Source organism: Lonchura striata, chromosome 14 (genome assembly GCF_050655825.1).
Source record: "Lonchura striata isolate lonStrDom1 chromosome 14, ASM5065582v1, whole genome shotgun sequence".
Taxonomy (NCBI): domain Eukaryota; kingdom Metazoa; phylum Chordata; class Aves; order Passeriformes; family Estrildidae; genus Lonchura; species Lonchura striata.
In genome coordinates, this window is record NC_140716.1 from 3,945,555 (window position 1) to 3,972,283 (window position 26,729).

The following is a 26,729-nucleotide window of genomic DNA, read 5'->3' on the forward strand; positions in this document are numbered from 1 at the left end:
TGGGCAAGGTCTGCTGTCCCCACCCAGGAGGCCCTCTCCATCCTCAGCTGGAGGAAATCCCTGCCTGACAGTTCAGGGCCTGTCTAGTGGAGGTCTGAGGGTCTCCAAGTTTGGAATAAATCCCCAGAGAATCAAGGGATGCACAGTGCAGGTGCTCACCACCCACTGACCTATGCCCAGCCCCTCCCCTGCAGCCACTGGTGACTTCAGCCAGGTTCCCCAGTTGACACACTGAGCATGGTGTCCTGAGGTAGGAACATCCCTTTGGCCACTTTGGGTCACCTCTCCTGGCCATGGAAGGCAGAGCATGAGACACTGAAAAGTCCTGGGCTGGGGGTAAGCTCCCCTCAGCCACAGCTCAGCCATTGGTGTCACCAGCACTGCTCTCACACTGAACCCAAAGCACTGTACCAGCTACTGAGGAGAAAATTAACTCTATCCCAGCTAAACCAGGCCAGCTCCCTGTGTCCTTTTGTGTCCCCTAAACACCATGCTGTCCCTGCAGGCTGTCCCCAGCTGGGGCAGGAACTGGAGCAGAAAGGCAGTAACCCTGCACAGGGCTGCAGGAGAAGCTGCCACAGGAACCCTCCTGCTGAGAGATCCCTGCTGCCTCAGGCTGCTGCAGGAGATGCACCACGCCAGGACATGTGGCTCTCTGAGGGAGAGATGAGTCCATTTAGATCAGGAGTGAATTTGGCCTCGGGCTGGAGCTGTTTTGGATAAAGTTGGACACGGTGACCTGTGGAAAGCACTTGTGTAGCACCTGGTGCAGTAGAGAGCCCAATCTGCAAACAGAAAAATCTGGATGCTCTACCAACCAGAACATGTCCAAACACTGTCAGAGATTTCTGGTGAGGTTAGAATTTTCCTGTCTCTTAAAGGAGTTTCATTCTCAGGGCATTGTATCCATTTCACAACATATTTCTCTGTCTCCTACATAAACAGCCCTTAGTCCTTCCCTTAAAAGGGTGAATGTGAACAAACTCCCCAGAATATCTAAAGTTCTTCTTGTGGTCAGTTATTAAAGCCAAGGCACAAGAAACATGCTCAGAGGTGGACAGGTCACATCAGAGAAAGGAAAGTCTGGGCATGGGAACACCTAGCAGAGAAGAAAAGCTGGAAGAAAAAGGTGTGACAGACTTCCTTGTGCTGGCAGGCCATGGAGATCTCTGCATCTCATGCATCCAGACCAAAAAAACCACTACAATACAGTCAAAACAAGGGGAGGCTGATGAATGAAGCCATTACAGGTGACAGGGGACAGAGACACAAAGCAGAGGAGTTGAAGTATTGCATAATGACTCGTGTGGAGGTGTAGGAGAAGGTGGAGAGACAAAACATCCCAATCACTGTCAGCTCCTAATGGGTACAGCATGCTCATTGAAAACCCAGCAGAAGGTCACTGGCCCCTGGGGAGTACAAGGAGGAGGCAGCAGCCAGAACCCCTTTTCCTCTGTGTCACCACAAATAGCCCTGAGCCACCTCTGGACACATTTTGGTGCTTGGGAACATGTGAGGATTCAGTGAGTGAAATCAGGTTTGTTTCACAAGTTCTCCTTCCTCCACTGCAAGTGCCCAGCTGGCCCATGCTGCAGCATTAATTGCTGCCCAGGAAAGTGCCATGGGGTTTGGGAAGCTCAGTGCCCTCTGGTGATCTCTCCATCTCCTTTAACTGTGAAGTTGTGGGATGAGGTAATGTTGCAGGGCTGTCTGGGATGGCTTTGCTTTCCAAAGCTCTGCTCAGAAATCCTGGCAGGAATTGGCCTGTGGCAGAACTGTGGGAGGCTGCTGCCTTTCTCTGCCCAGGGTTTCTTCAACTTGTCAATAAACTCCATGGGCTCCAAGATGAGTCAGGAAAGTAAGAAGCAAGATCCTCATCTAAAGGCAGCATCACAAAAGGTTTTCCCATCCCCAGGCTCCTGGAGGAGGGCAGCAGGTCTGTGATTATTCACTCAACCTGAGTGCAGAGAGGCTGTTCCTGTGCATTGTGTATGTACTTTTGCATGAGAAATGCTTTAAAGAGAAGTAATTATAGAAAAACTTGTCTAGTAACTGAAAGAAAAAGCAGGAAAGAATAAGCAGGTGTGACACTACCTGGGGTACATGAATGAGAGCAGGGCAGTGGAAGATGAGCAACTGCATCAACTCTTCCCAGGGGCTGCCAGCTGTTTGTCTAAATTGCATTTCTTAGCAATGTTGAGGGACTCTCCCCTTCGCTCAAAGCACAGATGAAAGCAGGGCTCCTGTGGGGTCTCTTTCCCTCATCCCTTCTCACATCTCCCCACACATCTGGGAACTGCTCCCTGCTGTGGGAGCTCCTGCTCACCAGTCCCCCTAGGACAGGTCAGGCTCTTCCCTCAGGACCAAATTCACTGCTTTGGTAAAATTCTGGCCTCTGCTTTGGCAGCAATGGGGTACCTTGAGATCCAAACACAACCAATGGCCTTTTTAACCCTATTCCAGTTGTGTACTTCATAAATCTTGTACAGATTTACACTGTTTGGGGGCAGGAGGATGTGGGGAATACTCTTCATGGAGCAGCAAAGCTGTGCTGCATTCCTCCATCCCTCAGACCAAAAATGTTTCACCAACTGATTTAATTACATGAAGCTTATGCTGGAGTTATAGAGGGATTATCTGGGTTTTATCATGGTTATTAGAGAAAATGACTCTATTGTTACTATTACAGAGTTACAAAAAGTAAAGAGGAATCACAGGAAACTTGGCAAGGGCTCATTAGCAGTGTGGTAGTGTCTCCAGAAGCTAATTAAAAATGTCTATACCTCATAATAACCATTTATCTCATCAGAGCCTCCATTCCTTACGTCTTTTTCTCTGGATAGAGTGAGGGGGAATGAGATCTGCTCGCTGGTGAATGCACACACAGCAATACATCTGAGCTTGGCACAGTACAAATGGCTTTGTTCCGGGATGTGAAGCCACCAGCACTGCTCTTGCCTGCCTGAGCTGGGGCTGGCTGTCCTTGCCTTGCTCACAAGGACACAGAGATGCTCAGGGACATCCTGAGAGTCACTTCAGGAAATATCCCAGCCAACAATCACATGCTGGGTGGGAGAGGATAGAGACAGTGAACCTGGAGGAGGTGCTGGTTGGGAGGCATGGAAACAGCATTAAAGCAGAACAGTGGCACAAGAGTTTACATTTGCTGTGCCCAAAGTCCTGCAGAAGCCATTGGTACCTGTGATGTCTCAGCAAAACTCTGGTCTGATGAGGCAGGCAGGATTTCCTCAAACATCTCAATCTCCTCTGTCACGTCACTCCTTCTTCAGGCCTCCAAAGCAAACAGAAAAATGACACAGCTCCTGGTTAATCTGTGTTATCTGGAAGAAGAAATCAAGGTGAAATCCAGTTTGTCAACAGGGGTGTGAGTGCTGACAGGAGATGGATCGGAACAGAAGAATGCCAGCTGTAGTTTTGCCCGACAAGTCATTTCTCACACAATGCCTGGATGCTGATGGATATTCTAGAGATGATGCTTGATAAACTTGTTTTGGATTGGAGTTTGAGTTGAAGGGGTCTGTAGGGAAAGCAGAGAAATAAATCCCAAAGGCCATGGTGGTTGTGATACCATTTTCTGTTCTGCCCTGTGGTCCTGGCCAGCACAGAGGAAACAGAGCCGAGAGACAAAGCCCGCCTGCCTCACTCTCCAGGGAGAGAAATGTGCTTCCACTTCTTAGCCCATCCAAAATATCAGTCCCTTGGATATAAATTCCTCATCATATTAACCTTTGTGCACATTTTCAGTAAAGCAGAAGGAATGGATGCTTCATTACAAAATCCTTGATCCCATCCCAGTGAAGTCAGAGGTAAAATCCCCTCAGCAGCACTGAGATGATGCTTCCCGTGACAGCAAGGACCAAGCCTGAAACCCACTGGCCTCCAAAACAACCTGGCTGGACCTCAGTGCTCAGAGATGCTGCTCCTCCTTGCAAGAGTTCACAATCTCTTGCCCAGCTTAAGTGCTTCCCCACACCTCTGCTTGACACCACCTGACCAATGTTTTACTCTGTCTCCTTGCACAGACAGAGCTCTTACCCATGACTTTTGGCAGAAATCAAAACATTTTTGTCCCAAACCATACATTTTTTTATTGTCTTATGCTAAGGAGAACCTCTGTTAGTTCTCCTATTACTGTTTTTCTTACTGATGTGTACAGAGATGATGAGCAGTGCCTGCTCTCATCCAGCATATCCAGCCTGACCTCCTTGGCAACTGGGAACACTTTTATTCCAGTCAATTAAACCTCACCACTGTGGCTGTTGAGCAGCTCCAGCTCTCAGGAAAGAAAACCCTGGCATGTCCCCCAGAAATATCACCCTCCTTTTGAAAACAACATGATAAAAATCAGGATTTTGCTCTCACAATTTCTGCACACTTTCTCCTTTTCATCTTTCCCTGCCAAACTCCATCCTCAGATGTATTCCTGCCTGGTTCTGTGCTGTGTCAGCCTGTCTCCCAGACATCCTCTGCTTTCTCAGGCACACAGCAGCCCAGCTGCTGCCCTGGATGGGGAAATCTCCTCTTGCAATGGCAGCAGTCACTAAGGGCCTTGGTGGATGAAGCAACCCATGACTCACTTCCATAGCTTTTCTAGGAGATGCTGGAGGCAGGACATTGAGCTCAGCTGAGATTTCCCAACACAGGAAAGAGTGAAAGAGCTGTTGTAATGTTTGGGTGGCCAAACATGAGTCATTTCCAAGCCTAGATCGTGCTTTTCTTCCCTGAAATCAAATTATCTACTAAACCAATCCAATAATTCCTAATGAAAACAAGGTGGAACAGCTTTCCTGAAATGAGGGGATTTATGAGGAGCATTAACTTATCTCCCCTTTGAGTTTATGGGATGTCCCTTGCACCAGAATCCAGGCTGAGAAAAGAGGTGGGAGATAGCACATATCCCACCAGATCCTGTCCTCCAAGACTGGAGTTTTGCAGTGCTGCAAAATCTTACCTGAAACAATCTGATGGAGGATTGAGATTTTCTTGTGGTAAATTACTAGAAAAGTAATTAAATAATTATGCAGTTGAGAATTGTTCTCAATTGTTATCTGAGAATTAGCAGAGATAAGCACAGAGGTATAAACTGTGATTCAGGCTAAGAAAGGCAGGGTTTTACACATATTCCATGCATGGAGCGTGAGGTGTCTTGACATACACACACAGAAATCAGCTGAAAGGAAGAGCTTCGAGCAGTGAAAAATTAAGAGACAGAAAAGAGGGAGGGGGTTAATCAACATTAGTGCTGCTTTCAGTCTCCAGGTCCCCTACAGAAATGGAATTGCTTGACTTGCACAAGATTACCCATTATGCATCCATGCCATTGCTTTCATCCCTCCCTTTCCTGGGAGAGGGCAGTGATGTCCTTGTGCTGCAGCCTTGGCTCCAGCACAGAGGGGTTAATCTGCTCTCACTCCCCAGCTCTTTAAATACAAGTCATAAATGTGATTGTTTGCTTGCTTTTATTACAAGAGCTGTAGCTCTCCTGGAGAAAATACACCTTGCACCAATACACTGGAGTTTTCCAAAGGGAAGTTTAAGTCTCCTTCAGCAAACGCAATGGTCACAGGTTTTAAATCTTATGATGTGGGCAATAAGCTGTTATTGGCCACAGCCAAAATAATAGCCAAAAGCTATTATTGCCAGAGCATAAAAGCAAAATACAAGGCCTCACAGCCCAGAGCCTGCAGCTCCAAACCATAGATGTAACATAACTAACATATATAGATATAATTCTTTGTATAGCTGCCATAAATACATGGTACATACCTATGGCAGTTGCATACACACATAAATATATATATATATATATATGTGTGTGTGTGTGTGTGTGTATTTGAAGTGGCCACAAACGGTATTGGAGAAAAACAAGTCTCTGTTTTTCATTACCACCTGTAATTCCACCTGGGCCCATTACTTCTTTCACTGAAGTAATGAATGAAGTGATAATTCTCCCTAAAAGCTGTGTGGCCACCAGCCTCCCACGTCAATGGAGCACTGGGAATGGGCACTTAGGAGTGGTCAGATCCAGGTATAAGAGCTGAATTTTTCCTCCCTACCCCAAATTCTGAAGTAACCCGGCAGTTTTAGGAGATTTACATTTATTTTCATGCTCTAAGCCAGAATAAACTGAAGCTGAGATGAGGCTGCAAGCATCTGGAGGTGCTCATGAAACCAGCACTCAGCATGAGTTGAAAACTTGGCTTTGTGTCCCTGAATAAGCCAAAAATAGTTTTTCCATAGAGACTAAGTGACCTCCCTGCTCCCTTCCTAACTCTGTGTGCTTTATCTGATGGGCTTCAAGAGATTTCCTCTGATTATTGCCAACGCCTCTGGAGACACATTCAAAAGGATCCTGAGCACCTGCAAAACCTCTCCCTGTGAAATCAGCCTGTGGAGAAACCTCACGGAGGAGATGTAAATCTTGGGAGGGTTTATAGCAGCTCCTCCAACATCTGTAATTCCTGTATCAGCAAACACTTTACACATTGCTCTGGGATGCAGAGGAGGGAGAGTTATTTCAGAAAGCAATCACTTAACATCCACAGCTCTACATGGAGAAAAAAAAAAAAAAAAAAAAAAAGTAATCCCAAATAGCTTTCCTAAAACGGGTTGTATTAAAATGTATATATATATATATATATATATATATATATATGAACTTACAGCATTTCACTGCTGGTCATTTTCCACTTGCTGGCCATGGATAAACTCTCAGTTATGTCCAGATCCTGCCGTGCTGCAATGACTGCTGGAATAGTTAAATATTCCTCCTAGCACTCTTGTAGTGGTTTTTCTTCCTAAAAGAAGAAAATTACCCTGTTCTGGATTAAAGGAGGTGAGGGTGGGTTAAGAACAGAGTGTTATTGGGTGGTAAGAGAGGCAGCAGAAGTGGGATAAAAAATGAGGGAGAAGGAGGAGGGTTTTGGTGCATGTTGGCATTTTGATAGCACACCTAATTCTGGCCAGACCAAACCCTCAGCCTGCTTTGGTTGCAGTGGGATGATGGGTTTGCAGCCTATTTTACAAACCCCAAATGTATTTTGATAAAAAGTGCCATGGCAATGAAAGGAATCAATACAGCAGTGCCTCTGTGTATGTGTTTTATATTAAGACTTAGTTGATGACTTCTCATCATTTGAAAGAAATGTTCAGCCTCAGTGCTTGAAATTATCCAGCTGCAGCATTTTCTACTCAATCCAATCTCCAGTTAATTTGATCCTTCATTTATCTTGAACAAAGCCTCCTAATAAAAACATTTGTATTACAAATGATACACTTGATCAATGGGATTGCTTTAGGCAAGTATTTGATAATTTGAACACTAGCTATAAAAAGTTCTCATTTAATCAATGTGGCTGGCCAAAATTTGGTGGGAGAAAAAGCCCCAAACCTGCACATGACTGAACAGCCAGACTATAATTACATATCAGGTTATTTAGATGTTCTTACCAGCATTATTGTTAGAATTGGCCAATATAATTGGTGTGATATTAGCCTTAATTATTTTTGGTAACACAATTAATTATTTAGTTCACTCAAAGTGACAAGAATGGAATGAATCAAAATAAGAAGCTGGCTAGGCTGGGAACCATTAATTTTCTTTCAATTCCATGATTCCTTCAGTCAAATCAATGAGATAAATAGTCAGATGGGAAAAGTCAATGACATTTCCATTGACTTGGAAGAGCATCCAGGTCCCAGGCAGGTCAGGAGATGATACTGGGCCCTTCACAGGGGCTGGGAAGTTTCCCTTGGCATCATTCAGGTCTGAGATGATGGTTTTTCAAACCTACAAGATCTTCAAGGTCACGGGCTGCTCTGCTAAGTGTGGTGTGTTCCCCCCAGGGCTTGTGTCCAAAGTAGAAAACATTTATCCCTTGGCAGCAAAAGTGAATTTCTGCTTTATTGCATCTGTTGCTATCCTTGGATGCTTTGAGAAGAAATCATGTTGCTTGGAATGTTATTGTGTGTTTATTTTCATTAACAGTGGTATTAATCAACATTTTCCTCTGTTCTCCACAGATGGATCAGGGATGCCTTTGGAAAACAAAGACAAATTCCAGGTCAGGGTTCCTATTGTTGAACAATATTATATGTGGGAAGTGAAATTATTCCTCTCCTTGCTTAGATTTGTGCAGGAACACTGAAAAACTTCTCAAAAGCTCCCCTATCCCTCCTGTGCCTTGGCTGAGGAGCTTTGTTTTGACACAGCCACCAGCAGGTATATCATGAAAAAAATTCAGAAGGGCTAAAAAACATCCACAGTGTACATCAGAATATTTCACTTTGTTTCTTCAACCCTTTTAAATCAGCATTTTTAGGACTTCATTTTAAGTGGGAGACAGGAAGCAGCGCAGTGAGGACTCTCTGCTGTCACATCATGCACAGAGTTGTACAACACAGCAGCCCCAAATCTCTTTCAATCCATCACTTATTTCCCTCTAGAAACCTTTTCCTTTTTTTTTTTTTTTTTTTTCCTCTCCTCCTTTCTGGGTTGTCTTTGACTGTTATTTATTTTTTTGGTTAGTTGACTTCAAGGGACATTTCTCCTGGCTGGATTAAGACGTTTCACAAACAAATGCAGGGGAACATTTCTGATGAGGCTGCGGAGGCAGCCGGCTCCCCGTGGGCAGGTGAAGTTTTGTGTCACTCAGCTCTGCTCCATCAGGGAGCAGCATTTTTCACAGCTGCTCCACCAACGGGCCCCAAGCAGCAGCGGGGACCAAAGTGAGAGGAATTAAAGGGCTGCTCGAGGTTCTGTGGGGCTCTAAGGGCTCCCCTGGGGAGGATAAAAAAGAATTAGAAAAGGTTTTATTGACGTGAGTATGTTGCCTGTGCTTTGATACGCACGCAGAGAGTAATTGTCAGTGTGGGGAGGAGGGTTCTCCACAGCTGAAACTATCATTTATACCCTGTGGAGACTTAAAAAACTCTCAGCATAGAACATGGGTAGGCACAACGGCCCAAGGCCCAAACAAGGGGTACTAAACAGGCAGCAAGGATTTATAAAGCAGCAATAAATAATATTGCTCCATTTCAAAGAGCTCCACGGCTCCTGCAGCACCCCAAGACACCGAGAGGGAAAGACATCACCATCAGCAAAACGTGTGCTGAAAAAAACCCCCACCACTGGGCAAGTCTGCAGCTGCCAGGGGAGAGGCAAACACGCGAGGCAGCAGCTCAGCATCTGGAGGGGAGAGCATCTGCTGAGAGACACCTCGGCGCTTACTTGGAGTGAGAAATCATCACTCTGGCTGCAATTCTTCACGAGCCAGACGCACCAAGTGAATGGAATCCACACAAATGAGGTCGTTAGCATAACCGAATACGCTCTTCATTCCTTCAAGAATGAAAAATATGAGTAATTCCCTGGCACAGCACAATTACAGCCTGCCAGCACTAGCACATGGGTTATATCTATTATGAAATAATAAGATAACATTAATAAGATTCCCAGAAAGGACATTAGATAGCTAATCTCATGACTGTGTACAACTGGTCTAACTATTCAGGCTGTCTCCAGCCTGCACGGCTCTACAATCTCCAGGTCTTTCTTGTCATTTTCTCTGGGAAAAGTTCAGGTCTACCAGCTTTTAAGCAGAAGGTTCTGAGTGGGAAGCACGGCGAGAGCTCTGGGAGTGCTGGGAAACTCAGGGTAGCTGCTCTCTTTTCAGGAGTTTCAGTAGCAGCCATAAACGTGAGAGCTACAGCAAACAAATGTCCCTGTAGACAGATCCATGCTGGCAGCTGTATTTTGGGTCGTTAACCTGAGTGCTTCAGACACGTGCTGGCAGAGCTTCCGAGAGCACCTGAATAATCTTTTTCCTCCCCCCATTTGCTTGTGTCCTGTGGCTCCACACCCTGCATGCACACAGAGCACCCAGAGCTGTTTCACGGGTGCATCAGCACAGGCAAGAAACTGAGTTTGACCTTTCAGATGAACATCACCCCACCTTCCTGAGACACTCACAGCTAAGCTTTAAAGAGAAAAAATACGGACAATAAGACATGCATAGAGCTGAGCATAACAACACACATTGCTCAGAATCCTGCTAAGGCAGGAGGCAGCCGAGACGTCCATCGCTGTAATTTAGCAAGATGCATCTCAGGCTCTCGCAGGAGCATCCAGCTCCCCAGGACCAAGGACACGTCAATAGCTGCAGTCAGACCCTGTGAATTTGGCAGGAGGCTAAATTGGCTCCACAGCCTCGCTGGCCCTGCTCGGGGAAGGAAAGACGCCGAGTCTCAGCACAGAGGGATGTAATGAGGATTAATAAGGCGTGTGAAGACGCTCTGTAATTGTCCGGCCGGCTGTTTCCTTTGCACCTTATGCTGTCGTTTATGCTCGTGCAAAGTGGCTGTTAAACGCCCCAGGTCTGATTCAATAGAACTCTGCAGATTCCTCGCACAGGTGTAAATTGCTCTGTGAGGTTCAGGGCACTGTCTAAATGCAAACTAATCTGATCATCTCTGTTGCCTTTTTTTTTTTTTTTTTTTTTTTTTTCCTTCTGTAAACTCCTCTGCAGACAATTGAACATTTCAATGCCTAATAAACTACAAAATATCAGGTATTTCGTGCATGAACTTACGTCCCAGAAATAGAATTCGCAGCGCTGGCTTCAAGGAGAACTGGAGATGCATCAAGATGCCAAGACTGGACCACCAGCACTGCACTTCTGTGAGCTGGTTGCTGCCCACAGGGGTGGAACATTCACATCATAAACCTCAGGGGCTGGTGCACACTGACAGCGAGCCTGAACCCTGGAGAAACCATGAAAAATGAGCTAACGACATAATTTGGGAGGGAACGGGCAAAAAACAATGCCTGACCTTGTTCAGACATAGGAAAAAACAACTGCAGAACGACAGCAGCTGTAAAATGAGCCTGAACTAAACTGCATGAGCTGGTATTTCAGGGAATAACCCTTAAAAGGTGGAAGGCTTTGATAGACGCACTCCTACAGGTAGCTTCAATCCCCGGCAGCTGCAAGGCTTCGGTAATGAATGTCAGACTGCTGGGCAGCTGTGAGGGGAATAAACAGCTATTTGCCTTCAGTGGAAGTAGCATCAGTTTGACATATGACATTCAAATGATACGAGCTTTAAAGTGTGGTTAAACGACTGATGTTTGACTTGGAACCTTGGGCCCGCCGAAGCGGCAGCGCCGCCGTTTACCTTGGCTCCGTGGGGGATTGAATCACTGAGCTTAAAGATGAAAGATCAAAGTGTTTCTGCAAATCCAGCTCTGCAGTATGTCGTGTGTCCAGCGGCTGGAGTGATGAGAGGGGTAAGATGGATCCTCCCCCTGCTGCGGGCACACGTGGGACTGAGGAGACACAAGATGGGCGATGAAATCTGAGGAATGTGGAGAAAAAGGGTTATTCCCACCTGGTCCTTCCCAAAGCACACCCTTCTCCTGCCATCCACATTGGTGGGTTCCTCTTCAAGGCTCTTTGCATTTTGCCTTGCAGGACATCAGCCCACCCTGCACCATCTCCTGCTCATTTTAGAGAAACAAGTGCTGCCAAAACTTACGTGCCTGTTTTAGGAGCCCTTGTTAGGCCCTTGTAACATCAGCCTGTCAGCTAACTACCAGCACTCATAACCCTTTGATAACCTACCTGCTGAAGTGCTTTGGCTTGCAATCTTCACACTGAAACAAGAGCTCAGGACCAAAGTTGCTGGAGGAAAAAAATCACTGCTTCCTGACCTTTGGGCAGACTCTGTGGGCTGATTATCTCATCGATTTTAACCGAATTGAGCATTCAATACGGGTGTCTGGAGGCCTGTCTCTCCTCAGCAGCGGGTACAGTACAGCACCAGCAGCAATAATAGACAAGCTCTATGCAAGCCAGGGTCAGGGGCAGGAGAGCTCCAGGTTTCTTGTAAATTGTGGCAGGCATGATTAGTCCACCTGAGCTGGGCCCTGGGAGCACTGAGGCACAGGGGGAGCCCTCAGTGAGAGCACTTCAGAGAGGGAGCACTCTGTGAAGTGCAAATGGGTGCTCTCCCTTGGAAGGAGCCAAAACAACTGAAGGAGAAATGAGTGGGGCCAGACTGGAGTGATGCCACTCGAGGGGGGACTGTCCTTCCAGAAGGAGCTGTGCTGAGCTGATGCCTGTTTGCTCTGGGAAGCAGCACTCTGCTGTAGGAGGGGATGTGTGGAGCAGAGGAGCTCATGCTGAGGGCCCCACAGTCATCCTGGATGTTTTTAGGGGGAGTGAAGGATTTGCTTCAAGCTGTCAGCAGCTGGACTATATTAGGGGAGAACCTGAAGCACTTCTGCTGTAGTGCCCTCCAAAAGAAAACCCATTTGCTCACTCTGGGACCTCACTGGAATCTGAATCAAAGCATGGCATAAGGTGGACACACATCAAATTTCACTATTGCCTAAGTGTAAATAATTTTTAAAAAATTATAGGTGCAGGTAAACTGAGGCACAGGGCTGTGGAAGAGCACAGCTCCATTTCCCTTGGATATGGGGAGTGGTTACCTCTGGAAATCAGACCAGAAAGGGCTGACATCAAACATCTTCCAGACAGCTGCTCAGTCTGGAATAAATCCAAGAAACAGCATCCCAGGTACTGAACCTGCTGGAAAATTCAGCATCCAAACATTTCTCCACTGCAAGATCTCACCCAAACCATTCCCCAAAGCCAAATCTGTTGGCAAACCTCCCTCTAGGACACTTGGGAGCCCATACCAATTTGTGCTTCCTGCTCTTAAGCACAGAATTCAGCAGAACAAAGATGAGGTGTGACAGAACTCCCGTTTTGTCCCTTGGCAGAACCCCAGCAGATGCTGGGGGATGAGGCAGTGCTGTGTCCATCTCTCTGCAGGTACAGCAGTGTTCTCAGCCCAGCTGTGCTACCCCACTCCCTTGGCACAGGGTGCAGCAGATGAAGATGCCTTTGAACAGACATGAGAGGGGCTGAAACCCTTTGAGACCTCCATGTGAACTGTATATTTTCAAAATGTTAAGCAGCTTTGTGAGAGAGATTATCCTGAAGGATATTTTCCTGTAGTGTTGACATTTCTGTGTGAGTGATTAATTCCAACATGGGCATGGGTGAGGAGGTAAAGGAAGCCTTTTCTCTTTGCCACCAGGCAAGTTTTGGCCTTTGAACCAGCAAGGCCATTAATTCATCCCTGTGACACTGCAGGTAACTTTGTCATCCTCATCTTCTTGGTCACTTCTCAAGGCAGAGGATTTTCCATGCCCCATTTCATGAACCACTGTGATGGTACAGGCACTTTTCAGCTGTTTGTCCTCCAGGGGTCTGAACTGCCTGTACATTTAGTCCATGTGCTGTCACAAACACCCTGCCTTGACTTTGGAAAAGAAGACAGCAACAGCTGAGAACAAAGATGGATTGTCACTTTTGGACATTGGTGTGCTGCAGGTGCGAGGGCAGAAGGGCAGGCCATGGCTGCCTGAGCTGCTGGGAATTTTCCAACCCGCTCACCCAGCTCATTGATGACTCTCTAGAGAAGCAGCCTCACTCCTCCCCTACACTTCCAGTCAAGGGTGTCTTTCACTGGGGAATTTAATTTGCTGCAGAAAGGTTATTATATCCCTTCTGAGGTTTTCTACTCAATTCCTAAAAAATATAGAAAGTAAGTATGAAAAGAATATAGAATAACATATGTATAATCTATCTACCTCTATAAAAAGAATATAAAAGAAATATAAAAACGGCTATATAGTGAATAGAATTCCTTTTGCAATAGGAATCACTTCACAACCTCAATGACTCTGTGACTCTGCTCAGCTGTTCCTTTTGAGCTGTTGTACCTTCAGCTCTGCACCTCCAGGAGCAGCTCTTAGGATTTATGGTACCCACAAGGATTCATCCAGGATAAAAAGAGTTTTCATCACCTGGCCAAAGGCTTATGAGATCTACAGATGGAGTCACTTGTGTATGGAGAAAGCACAGCAGCAGAGACTGGCATCACTTGGACACAGAAGAGGCAAGTGAACTTTTTATTGCAGTTAGCATTCCTGCAGCAGTTTTTGGAGGAATAATATGAAATTCTAGACTGTACAAAAATGTAGAAGTTTGGCAAGATTTTGAAGCTCTCAATAGGCAAAGGCACCTTTCTTCCAGACAGGATTGCCCAGGACATCTGAAGGCTCTCAGTGCTGCACCTTGCATAATGATTAATTTAGTTAAGTTGGTCTTACAGTGGTGTAATATAAATTAGACTAAAAGGTGTCATGATAGCAGTATGGATGGTTCCTGTGTTGACAATCCCTCCCATGGCAGGTGGCTGCATGCCCACGATAAAATAAGCAAACAATCAGGAAACATATGTGGGACACTTCTCTCCCACTCTGCAAATCTCCAGTCCTTAGGGGTAACTGCTTCTCTCCTGGCTCCTCCAGTTAACCCATCTGCACTTGGAATCACACAAAAGCCATCTAAAATCATACCAAAATCTAAATATATCAACATCAGAAAATGTGCTGCAGGCATTCAGTACTGTAAGGACGTGACCATTTTAACATTTGTCAGGGTCACAGCACAGAGCTGAGGAAACGTCCTTGGACAACTCTGCATGCCCAGGAGAATGAAACCAGGAGACACACAGAATCACCCAGCAAGCAGAGGGAACAGGAGCAATGGCAGCATTACTTAACTATGTGCAATTTGCTCTCCCCATCTTGATTTAAATTACACTGCCAGAAGAGACTGACAGTGCCTGGAATCAAATTGCTTAGAAAAGTGCCTCTTCAGAGACAGAGAAAAAAATGCCCAAATAACTGGAGTGCAAATGGTCTTGCAAAATGCCTATTGTGATTGGGGACAGCAGGACTTGGTCTCATGTTCATTAGGATAATGCTCATGTAATTGTGCTGGGCCAAACCCCCATGAAATGGGGGGAGGGCTGCCCCCCTGACATTCCTACAGTGAACACATTAACCTGGTCTCCTCTCAAGAGCTGGAGGAGGCACCATTAAATAAGAGTCTCTTGCTCTGCTCCTGCTTCCTTCACTTCTTCAGGTCAGCCTGGGCTCTGGGGACCATCTTCAGGACAATGGGCTTCTTTGGCTGCATGAAACCTTTCGAGTCCAGGTCCAGTGGGATCTTGAGCAGGAGGGGAAAAAACAACCACATCAGCTGGGAGAAAGGACAAACAGGACAACAGGAGCCCTACAGCTCAAACACATCACAGCTACCACTCAGTTTCAATGCATTTCCCAGCTCACAGGTGTACTTACAGCAGGACCAGCACTCTTGCTCGTGCAAAGCAGCCACCAGCAGGTGTTTAACAGCCCTCAGCTCTTGGATAAACTGGTTGGTGAGCTCTGGCTTTCAGCTGGAGCGGTACAAAGAGCTCGGTGCACTGATCAACAGGCTGCACTTGGAGGGAAGAGCAGCCAAACCCCACCCTGGGTGCTGCAGCTAAATGGGAGCATGCAGTGCCATTTTGTTTAATGCACAAGTGTGTCAGTAGTAAGGGCAGCTAGATCATAATGGGAGATGGAAGAGCAATAAACTCTCCAGAAAGAGTAAAACTAAAATTGCTGCTCAGACTGAGTAGCAAACCAAAAGCATCCTCAGCATCAAAGGTTTCCATGGGATAGGTTGGGAATCTCTTTAGAAACAAGATTTAGAGCTGGTGTTGGAGGAATCATCTTGCAAGGGAGGAATTTAAGTGTTTAAAGTCTCCCCCACCAATGGATGCTGCTCATATCCCAGCTCCCTCTCTCCCCATCAGGACAAGGGTGACACACCCCCAGCCCAACAGGCCACATTCACCTCCCATATCGCAGTAAGCTTTGTTTCAGGAAATTTAAATATGGCTTGGAGCCCAAAGTGCCATCAGTGGAGCAGTGAGAGGAGGCTGCAACTTCCATGTGCATGTTCCAAAGGGATGTTCTAGCATGAAATTTTCCCTCCCATTCTGATGTACATGACACCTTCTGTAGAAAAAAAGGGCTGAAAGAGCCCCATAAACCTATGGGCACCAATAATACAATACATATTTAACTTGTCTCCTTTTAATTAAAGGCAGTTATAAAAAGAATCAATTTTATGGATTGCAGAGGACTAGAAAAATGTCATTAGACTTGGGGGAGGGTGGATAGGTCACTGCATTGTTAATGGACTATTACAGTCTTTCACCTCCAGGTTACCAGTTGAGCTGCAATCTGAATCTGCAGAGATTCCAGCTGAGCACCCGTGCCAAGTAATAATTTAATAAGAACTTTTCTGTTTCTTACAACAAACGTCCTTTGAGTGACTTGTTGCCCTCTCTGCTCTGATTTCCAAAGCTCTCCTCACAAACAGAATGTAATAATGGCCCAGCCTTTTGCAGCAGTGAGTGCAGGGAGCTAGGTCAGGCTGGAAGCAACGTGGTGCTGCCTGCCTGAGGCACAGGAGCTGCCGTGCTCTCAGCAGGGCTGGACTGACACATCATTTCCAACAGCTCCTGCATTTATTTCATGTCAAACACTACCACCCTGCAAGGCCATCTCATCTGTATGCAGCATTCACTGGGCAAAACCAGCCTGGTGGGAACCTGCATAGCCCCTAAGAGGGAGAAGGTAATCAATATAAACTTAACCCATTTTGTGCTTGCTTGAAAACCCCTAACATTTAGGGACTTCCCTGGGTCATAAGAGATGAATTTTGTTGTCTTGGAATGTCCCACAGAGAGTGTTTGTGTTGCAAAACACATCTTTGGCACGGGCTGGGGGATATTCTCTTCCTGCTCTCTGGAGCAGGGTCTTCCTAATCTGGGTCAAACAGACCAACAGTGCACTGTGGGGGAGAGAGCACCCCACAATTTAGGTGCACCCAAAGATAGGCACAGGACTTCAGGGATTTCAGCCTAAAACATCCCACCAACATTAAATACGCTTCTGTAGAGGCTTTTTAAACAAAACGTAAGTAACTTGTGGTGAACCCCTTAAAATTAACTGAGAAGATTTAAACAGTTATTCCCATCTAACAGTAGGACATCTCAGAGGGAGTAAGGGGCAGATAATGAGACACATCACCACAGATCCTCACCGGTGTGTCTTTGCAGGGTCTGAATGAGAAGTTCTGCAACAGGACAACCACAGCCACTTTCACAACAAGGAGAGCAAACCTCATCCCTATGCAGTTCCTGGGGCCTGCCCCAAATGGCAGGAAGGTGTAGGGGTCAATACCCTCTTTGCTCTCTTTACTGAACCTGATTATACCAAAACAAACAAACAAACAAAACCAAGTTAGCAAGAGCCATTCTGTTGCAGGACGTGTCAGCTTCCTAATCTGAAGTAATGAGGGGTCTGGGAAGGGAAAAGCTTTTTGGTATTTCTGTGTATATTAGAAGCTAAGTCCCTTATTTATGTCTCAATAGATACGTTATGCCTCTGCTTTCATCCCAATGCTCAGATTTGGTTGTGCAAATCCAGGTGCATTGGGTGTCCTGGGAATACCTGAAATACAGTAATGGATTTCATAACTGCTCTTTTTTCAGAACTCCCTCTCAGCTCCAAAACTGAACCCAGATTTCAAACCCTAAACCACACAGGTCTACAGCTCCACAGCTTCCCTATAGATCAAAGGACTGAGCAAACACAAAGATGTTCTCCCACTGCGTGACTAAAGACAGGGCTGCTTTTGAGACATGCCAGCCCCATTCCTTTCCTCATCATGAAAAACAGGGAAGTACAATCAGCTTTACAGAGAAATTTGCCACAGAGCATTTTCAGTAATACTTCTTAGTGATCAGTTGGTTTTCATGTCAAAAAGCTTTTCATTCCCTGTGCATGAGGTACAAACCTCAGCTATGCTAAGTCAGAAGTGAAGTATCTCACTACTGAGACACCAGCACATCCCTCTGATGAACTCCCAGCAAGGCAAGTGAGTCCTAAAGAGCTCCTGTCCAGCTACCCATGCCAAGTTTGACAACTGGAATAAGGATGTGGCTACTGGAGAAACTGGTGTAGTCTGGCCCATTGCCAGAGCACTTATATTTGGGTGTTTCCTTCTGAATCCAACACAAAGTGACCACAGGCTTCACAGGTGTTTCTGCCTGATACCACTGCCATGTTTTGTCTCAAAGGTCACCACGTTCCCATACCAGGATTAGTTTCCAGGGGTATTTCAGCTCTTGGTGCAAGGGCAGAGGTCTGGTCCTGTTCTCTCTGGACCAAGCATCAATGTCTTGGTGGCCACCTAAAGATTACCAGGTTCATGGTATCCCAGGTCTGCCTTGGGCTATTGCATCATTTTGCAGGGTCTGACAGAGCTCCTAAGCAAAGATTGCTTCAGAATTTGAGTTAAAAATTGAGTTTTCTTTCCTACCCATCTTTGCCCTTCCACTGCTGATTTGCAGGGCATTGTGCCAGTCACCCAATGGCTTTTAATATCTGGCCATAAACCCCTCAGTGTTACAGCTGCTGGGAGCTGCTCTCACTGTTGCTCCCTTCAATGCAGTTAATTAAATTCCATGCACAGTTTATGGATGTAGATCATAAAACTCCCCTCACGGTAATGCTGGGACTAGATGTCAGACAATGATAAATGCCTAATTTAAATGTTATAATCATGCATTCCCCTCTTTTGCTGCCATTTCCACTCCCAGGGCTAAGGTTGAGCATGCAGCTATTCCCCCATGTGGCCCTCACCTCTCAGGCCTGAACTCGTCCGGCTCTGGCCAGTACTGTGGGTCCCGGTGCAGCACGAAGGCTGGGATCAGGACCACCATTCCCTCTGGAATAGTCACTCCATTGAGCTCCACAGTCTTCTTGCAGACCCTCTCAAGCCGGCCCCCGGTGGGGTAGAGCCGGATGGATTCGCTCACCACCATATCCAAGTACTCCATCTGAATGATGGCGTTGTATGTGGGAGAGGCCTGGGAGAGGAATGGGAGGACTGAGAACACAGCACTGCAACTGCCACCCCTACAGCCCCCCAGTGCTTCCAGGGAAGGGGGAAATCTCAGTGCCAGCACCTCTGCCACTCTGTTTCCAACCTGGGTTTGCAAGGCAGGTGGGAACAAGCCCAGCATCTTCCCACCCTCCTTTACCTTGTTAGGCAGGTGTGCATCGACCTCGTCCTGGAGTCGCTGCTGCACATCAGGGTGGGTGGCCAGGTTGTAGGCTATGTAGCTGAGGGTGGAGCTGGTGGTCTCATAACCAGCAAAGACAAAGATAAGAGCCTGGGCCAGAACTTCCTCATCACTTAATGCTGAAAAAAGACATAGAAGCACATACAAGAAGCTGAAAATTACAGTAATTAACCCTTGGGAATTTAGAATCCCAGTCATCAGTCTAGGTAATGCTACTCCTAGCTACATAATGGCTGGTAAAGGAAACATCCAGCTTACCCTCTGGTACCACAGAGGGGTGCACGATGCAGAGCAGTGTGCCCTACAAGTACCCTGTCCTGGCACCTCAAAAGTTTAAAAGCATTCTGCCTTGAGTTGACAGACTTGAGTTGACTATGCCTTAGCTGAGCCTTTACCTTCTTACACTTTACCTAGGATAGCAGATAAGCAAGGTACACACAGCATATGTGCTTTGTGTGCTTTTTGATATACAGCCAACATTGCTGGCCTTCAGAGACAACAGAGTAAGAAATGGGGGTAAGGAGATACTCTTTTTTATTCTTTGTTGCACAAACACACCTCAGAAATTATCCCAGGAAACTAGATATAATAAAAATATGGCTGACCTGTGATAAACATCATTATGGCCCCACTACTGAGGCCCCAAATCTTTCATGGGATTAATGACTAAAATCCTCTCCCTACTTCTCTTTTAAATGGATAAGGAACTATTGCTTTCTCCTGAGAGGAGGACACATCTCAAGACACACTTTTGTCCAAGTTGGTCTCAGCAGACTTGGAGCCATCATGTGACTTCTGCGATTCAATCATGAGCTGCAGGAAATCCACCCGGTCCTGGGGAGAAACAGAGGCAGAGAAGATGTGGGTGGGGAGGAGGCAAACCTTGTCCAGCACAAGTCCCCTGCTGAGACACCCGCTCCACTCACAGCTTCAGTACACGATGAGGTCTGGACTACAGACCCTTCAGGAACACAAATACTTTCTCCACTTGGACCCCCAAGCAGGGTGTGGTTCTGGCCTTTCTTGGGTTTGGTGAGCTTGGAGAACAGGTGACACACCACAGCTTCTGAAGATGCCACCAGATTCCTCCTGTACTCAGAGCTTTTCCTGAAGAGAAGAAGCCACCTAGGTTGGACTTACTGTGCTGCTGCCCTTCTCCCGTTCCTTCTTTATTTTTGTGAAGACATTCTTGAAGAAATCCATGACATCTGAGGGTAACAGAGCCACCTTCATCTTTTCCAGCACAGGTATAACAAAGGGGAACAACACTAAAAGGAAAGAAGAGACCAACACACTTGAGCTCAAAGGGGTCCTGAAGAAAATCAAAACTGGCTCAAAGCATAGAAAGGAGCAGTACATCTGGACCTTGACCCTTTTTATTGCCTCCATCTCTCTTTTCCTAACCACGGTTGGGCTGCAACAGCACCTCCTTCATATGTTACTTCATGACCACAATACCACATTAAGTGCAGCTCTCTGTGACAGAGCAGCTCTCCACCATCTCTGCAAACAGGGTCTCTCCTCATAGGAGGATGCTGCCAAGATCCACATGGACTGTGAAAATCCTGGCTGTGGTTTCCTTGGGGAAATATTTCTGCAGATCTGAGACTGTAAATCTAATTCTGCAAAGTGTTAAGCATCTCCCCTATGGCAAAAAAGGACTCAAAGCTACTAAGGGAGCTTCCAGAAAATGCAGCACCTTTGATACTGACTCAGGGCTGTATGAGATGAGGTTTGTCATACCTAAGAGTAAGAACACAGGACTCAGGAAACTGAACTGAAGAAATTTCTTAATGTTGGTGACAAAGGGGTCATTGGGGTTGTTCATGGAGTCAACATTGACACTGAAAGAAGTGCTGGTCACCACATCCATGCTGTAAGCTCCAAAAATGCTGAGTAGAGAAGAAGAGAGAGTGAATGAGATGAACCCAACCACAGCAGAAAATAAGAACCCATCTAGGAACAATCCCTGTGAGAAGGAATCTCTCTTACTGCACAGTCCTAACATAGTAGGTCTGCCCTGATCTGCAGGATCATTTCATTTTTGAAGTTTCCCTGTTGCATTCATTCCCCTAACTTTTTTCAGCTTCAAAAACCTAAGTGGTAGTTGGAAAGCACTGAACTGCAGTCTAGGGTAACAACAATTATATTCTGATTTTCATCTGTAAAAGAGATTGCAAAAATGACATCCAAAAATACCGTATCTTGTGCAGCTTCTAGAAAAACTTTGGGAAATGCTTCCTACCTCAAAATGCATCCCCAGTAAAATGAAATGGGGAAAGGGCACAGCTCTCCCATTTGAGCAGAGCAGAGCACAGCAAGCCCACTGCTGAAGAGCATGCCATGCTCATGACTGCTGTGGAGTTTGCTTCCATAGCTGACAAGGGATCCATGCTGCAGCATGAAAAAGGCTCTTCAGAACAGCCCCTTCCCCACACTGAATACAAACCCTTTCCTGTCAGCCCCAGTTACTCACTCCTTTGCAGTCACAAACTCATCATTAGCCACCTTCTTCTCAATATATTTCACTAATTTTCCACCATGGTGATTAATGATATGGAACATCTGAAATGCAAACCAAAGCACAAAGCAGTGTTGACTCTTTCCCTGCCACCAAACAAGGCTGGGACACACTGTCATCTGCCACTTTCCACATCTGGTCTGGGGAGGAAGGGCAAGCAAGGGGAAGGTCTCATTCCCAGGCCTCAGTCACTGCTTTCTCTCATCTTAACAACCTGTTCAGAGAGGTCATCTGACTAAGACTGAGCAAGGCTCGCCTTCAAAAATCCACAAACAGCTCCCACTCCAGCTTAGCATCCACTCCAGCTGGAATGAACATGGCTCCTGAGCGCATGGAAAATGGACAAGCCTGGTGTGAGTGATGTGTTTAGCAGGATGAACATACAGGCCATAGGACCAACAGCCTCATCTTGCAATGCCTTCGTGCTGTTTCCTCCCCACCCCCTTCTCCTGACTCCCTCCCTGGGATGGCAGCCAGACACTGTATTGCTGAATGGCACCAACAATGCAGGTGCTCATGGATGTGGTCCTAGCAAACAGGACAACTTCCCCATTTGAGGGGAAGGTCTGCACTCAGAAACAGCTCAGTTCTTCTCCAGCTATGGATACCAGCAGCCTGTGCTTTACCTCTTTCAGCTTCCCACTGGTGAAGGCTGGAGACAGCACTACACGAATCCTTTTCCACTGCTCGTCTTCAGCCACATTGAGAGCTGACTCCAGGATCCCGTTCAGACGAAAGTTCTGCACAGGGGAACAGGAGACAGGTGAGGGTTTACAGCCCCCTTCCATGTGACAGAAATGCAAAGAAAAACCTTCCATGGAGCGCTGACTTGGCCCCTGAAGTCATGTCAGCTCTACCTCAACCAGCAAACAACAAAAATGGAAGCAAAATTCTAAGAGTCATGAATGACATCAGCCTCTACGGCACATCCAGGCTGATGTCGCAGCCAGAGTGGCCCCTACACCACCCTAGCAGGGTTTTGATGGTGGTACCATCAATAAACTGGGGAAAATCAGAGAGCAAGTACTTGCTGAAGGGCTCAGAGGAAAATAGAAACCAAGAAGAAACTCCTTCTTTTTTCTGCATGTGCTCTGTACTGAAAGTCAAAGCACAGGACTAAGTACCTACCCGGCGATTAGTAAAAATGTTGTAGCACTCTTTCACCAGGATGTTTTTGATGAGGATGGGGTCCAAAACAGCCAGCACAGGCTGCCTGCCATCATAAAACCTAAGCCAATAGAAACCCACAGTCAGTCTATCCTTCATGATCAGTTGGAGCAAAAGCAGCCTGCTCTGTCAATGGCCAGAGCCATGGCACAAAGTGTTTGGGCCCTCTGACAAAACAGCTGGAAGGGTGAGGCTGAAACTTGTTTATTATGTAGTAAAAAAGGAGAAAGGGAATGACAGTGACAAACATGGGTAGCGTGAGCACTTCTAGCTATTGTCTGTGGTATGGAAGAGTTGCCAAAGCTGTGTGGGTTTAGATAAAAGGCAGCTTTTTGCCACAATGTTGATCCCCTGCACTTGGGCTGTCTGAGTTGTTTCCACTACTGATGGCTGGAGACAAGAAATCCACACCAAACAATCTACCTGTGGAAGAAAGAGATTTCCTGCCTGGCCTACAAGGCACTCAAAGGTGAAAACCTCATCTGTCTCCTCCATTTTCCAATGAACAGAGACAGAAAAACTTAAAAGTCATGGTGTGGGCTAAAGGGCAGAGAGCCCTGTGCCACAGCTGAGGGAAGTTGCCATCTTCAAGAAGCTTGCAAACATTTAATCTTTTGAAAAAATGCATCAGGTTTCATGAAGCCTCCCAGGATTTTTTTTGCAGAGCAATTTTGTTTTGGTTTGAGAGGTTCTCAGTGGAAGCGTGATAAGAGGCCCCTGCATAAAGCAAGCACTGTGCAGGGAGCAGGGAGGCAGGTTAAAAGGTAGCTTGTGTTCCAGCTCTGGGAGAAGCAGGGAGCAAGATGAAAAACACCGTGGCAGCCTGCAGCTTGCTTTCTGCTCCAGACACAGAAGAGCAGCTTCAAAGGCAGGAGGCTCAGACTGACACCAAACAGTGGAGGTGATTTTCAAAGCTTATGCAGAGAAATGACCCCATAAACTGGCCATCACCATCCCAGCCCCACACCACACTGAAATCCCAGCAGGAGAAAAGCCTTGGAGAGATGGGTGGAGACTTCCCCAGTGATAAACCTTGATTCTCCCAGGCTGTCACAGCTGGAATTACAGTACTGATGAATGTAACATCAGTGTAACTTTTCCCATTCTATTCTGGGATTGTGGAGCACCCCAATTTGGTAGTTTTGTTCTGTAGAAACTCACCCCCAGATTTTTCCATACTTTTCAAAGCATTTCTGGTCAAAATTGTGGACTCCCTGGAAAAGAAGAAAGGAGAAATGAACAGTTTGCCAGTGAAAAGTGATCAAAGCAGGCCACAGATGGCAGCACAGTGCATCCCACAGCCCCATTGTAAGTGGCAGAGGTTGAGGTTGGGAGGTGCATGATCCTCTTAAGCATCATCTTAAGCTTAGGGGACATTTGCATTGGAGAGAAAAAAAGAGAGCAGAGATTGAAAAAATAAAAAGGTACTTTCAACCTCCACCAGCCAACCTGATCTAAAAATGTAAAGAAGACAAGATATGACAGGCTACAAAGTTTTAGTGAGCAGAGTTAGGAGGCAGAACTGGATCCCAGGGTGTCCTTTTGCCTTCAGCTCAACAAGTTAGAGCTGCTGCTGTCTTGTCCTCATACGATCTTCCTCTGCAGTTACTGAAGACAGATTTTTATTTTGTTTCCATTAGGGTTTTAACTGATGTTACATGTAACAATGAAACTTACCGGACACATAAGGCTCACTAAACCATTAGTAAGAGGCAACATGAATGACCTGAATCAGGAAATACAATAAAACACCTCTTTTTTATTGAAGCCAATACACTTAATCTGCATTTGCAATCAGTTACCTGTGGTCAGCTACTGCCTTGAGGAACCTCATCTGCCTTATTTGATGAGGTTTGATAGCTTGATAATATTTGAGTTTTATTTAAAAATGTATTTGTCTGATAGTCTCAGGCTGGCCCAAAAGTAAGTGGTTGGATGAAGCATTCAGCCTCTTCATGTTGATGATAAAAAGAGCAAAGGGACATGCAGTTCCCAGAAAACAGCAGTCTTAGAAATCTCTCCAATGTTTTTGTTCGTTTGTTTGTTTCCAACAGAACTTCAGTTGCTCAAGAGCAGGTAGAAACACAGGGAGAAACAAAAAATTTAAATTACAAAGTAGTTTTTAAATACAGCACACCTCCTTCAGGTTAGCCTGAACTTTTATGTTCTCCACATGTCCAAAGAGCTTCCTACCTAAAAGCACAATTTTCATCTGACTGAATCAAGGACAAATGAAAGAGATGCCCAAAGAATGGGGAAAACAGCAGCAGCCACAAGAAGGATCTAAGACACTACAGAGCATCACCTGCTGGTACTCACATGTCGGTACTCCAGGAAAGTTCCCACAAATGGCAGGGGCCGTGGGCCAGGAATGCCCAGCTTCTTGAAGGTCTGGTAGGGCCATATCCCGTAGCTGTCAACAAAGAGCATGAGAGAAGCATTTATACAATGAAAAGAGACGATACTTCTTCCTAAGCACAGGGAACTTCTTAAATAACTGGTTTCTGTCACTCAAGGACAGAAATTATGAAATTATGGACCAGCAGCAGCTCTGCTGAGGATACTCTTTGCAACAAACGCAGGATCACTTAGGGTACGTTTTGATGGAAGACAAGGGTTGAAAGGAGCTGCACCCCAGCCTATGCAAACCAGTGTACCTGGGCACCTCAGGGCTTTATTCAGGGCCTCATTTAGTTGCCCAGCTCAGGCAAACGTGGCTCAGGTGACTCAGGAGAGATCTCGGAGCGACTGAGTTCTGAAGCTGAGGCCTGCCCTTGTGTTTGCCTTTGCAAAGACCTCCTGCGATGCTCAGGTGGCCGCGCTACATCGGCAGGGCAGGGACATAAATTACCGCAGCAAAATTAAGTTTTAGCCTGTAGAGCTCATTACAGCTCCCCTGAGCCATATAAGCCGAAGTTTTGCCAACAGAACTACTTAATCGGGGAGGTTCTGCTGGCAGCAGCTCCGGCATCACCCGGCGCTGCCCCCAGCTGGCACAGCCCAAGGACACCACGGGCGCTGATGGCTTTAAACAACCGGAAGCTCCTTCATGGGAAAAGATTAAAAAACCCAACTATTCCCTTTACTTTCCCTCCCCGCCGAGCCCAGCTCGCTCCTCCCTGCTGGCAGCGGGGCCCCGCACCGCTCCGAGCGGCGCTCGCTGTGCCCGGAGGGCAGCGCGGGGCCCCGCGTGGTTTCAGCGCTAATTCACTCCAACCCCACCGGCACCGGGCTCTTCTGCCCGGTCCTCCAGGGCACAGGCCTCTACTCACACGGCCACGAGGCACAGGAAGGCGGCAAGGAGCAGCCAGGTGACGGGGGAGAGGCTGGGCAGGAGCGGCATGGTGCCCGCTGTGCGCCCCGGCCCGCCTCACGGAGGGAGGCGGCGCTTCCCTGAGGCCCGGCGCCTCAGGGCCGCGTCCCCCCGAGCCGGCTCTCCGGGACCGAGCTGCCGCTCCCCTGAGGCTGGAAATTGCTGAAAGAGCGCCCCGAGCTCCTCGTGCTGCCTCTGGAGGGACAGGAGCTGCTCCAGTGTGCCGTCTGTGCCAGCTCCGGGGGTGTCTGTGCACATTCCCTTGCGCCTCCTCTCCCTCCTCCATGTGTCACGCCCTGTATCTGCTGTTTAGGGTTCAGGAGGGAAGGGGCTGGAGGAGACAGACCTCCACCAAACACCCGCCCAAGCTGAAAGGCACATCCTCTGAAGGATTCGATTCTGTGGCAGCGTAACTTGTAGTCTCACCTGTGCCGGTGGAGCTTCTGCCTGAGTCGGTGACCCGCCAGCCGCAGGGAGCCGCCAGGGCCGGGCCGTGCGGGCACGGCCTCATCACCTGGGGACGGATTCCCGCATCACCTGGGGACGGATTCCCGCATCACCTGGGGACGGATTCCCACCTCACCTGGGGACGGATTCCCACCTCACCTGGGGACGGATTCCCACCTCTCCTGGGGACGG

At 46.9% G+C, this 26,729-nt stretch overlaps 1 protein-coding gene across 7 annotated transcripts in view; it reads right to left on the minus strand.

The window, feature by feature from the left end:
* LOC110481576 (cytochrome P450 3A40) overlaps nt 1-26,729 on the minus strand; it is a 33,977-nt gene continuing 7,248 nt past the window's right edge. The window contains exons 1-15 of one of the 7 annotated variants that reach the window (XM_085592164.1): nt 26,050-26,693; nt 25,097-25,190; nt 23,939-23,991; nt 22,739-22,838; nt 22,237-22,350; nt 21,566-21,654; nt 20,833-20,981; nt 20,230-20,357; nt 19,839-19,923; nt 19,048-19,208; nt 18,647-18,873; nt 17,043-17,205; nt 11,197-15,110; nt 6,685-10,782; nt 4-3,292 (exon numbers count right to left, since the gene is read on the minus strand). In XM_085592164.1, the coding sequence (XP_085448290.1) occupies nt 15,015-15,110; nt 17,043-17,205; nt 18,647-18,873; nt 19,048-19,208; nt 19,839-19,923; nt 20,230-20,357; nt 20,833-20,981; nt 21,566-21,654; nt 22,237-22,350; nt 22,739-22,838; nt 23,939-23,991; nt 25,097-25,190; nt 26,050-26,120 (1,530 nt within the window). In that variant the 5' untranslated portion in view covers nt 26,121-26,693 and the 3' untranslated portion in view covers nt 4-3,292; nt 6,685-10,782; nt 11,197-15,014. Of the gene's footprint in view, nt 3,293-6,684; nt 15,111-17,029; nt 17,206-18,646; nt 18,874-19,047; nt 19,209-19,838; nt 19,924-20,229; nt 20,358-20,832; nt 20,982-21,565; nt 21,655-22,236; nt 22,351-22,738; nt 22,839-23,938; nt 23,992-25,096; nt 25,191-26,049; nt 26,698-26,729 lie in introns of those variants that run through there. The other 6 variants (XM_085592162.1, XM_085592165.1, XM_077786961.2 and 3 more) reach the window with 6 other exon arrangements.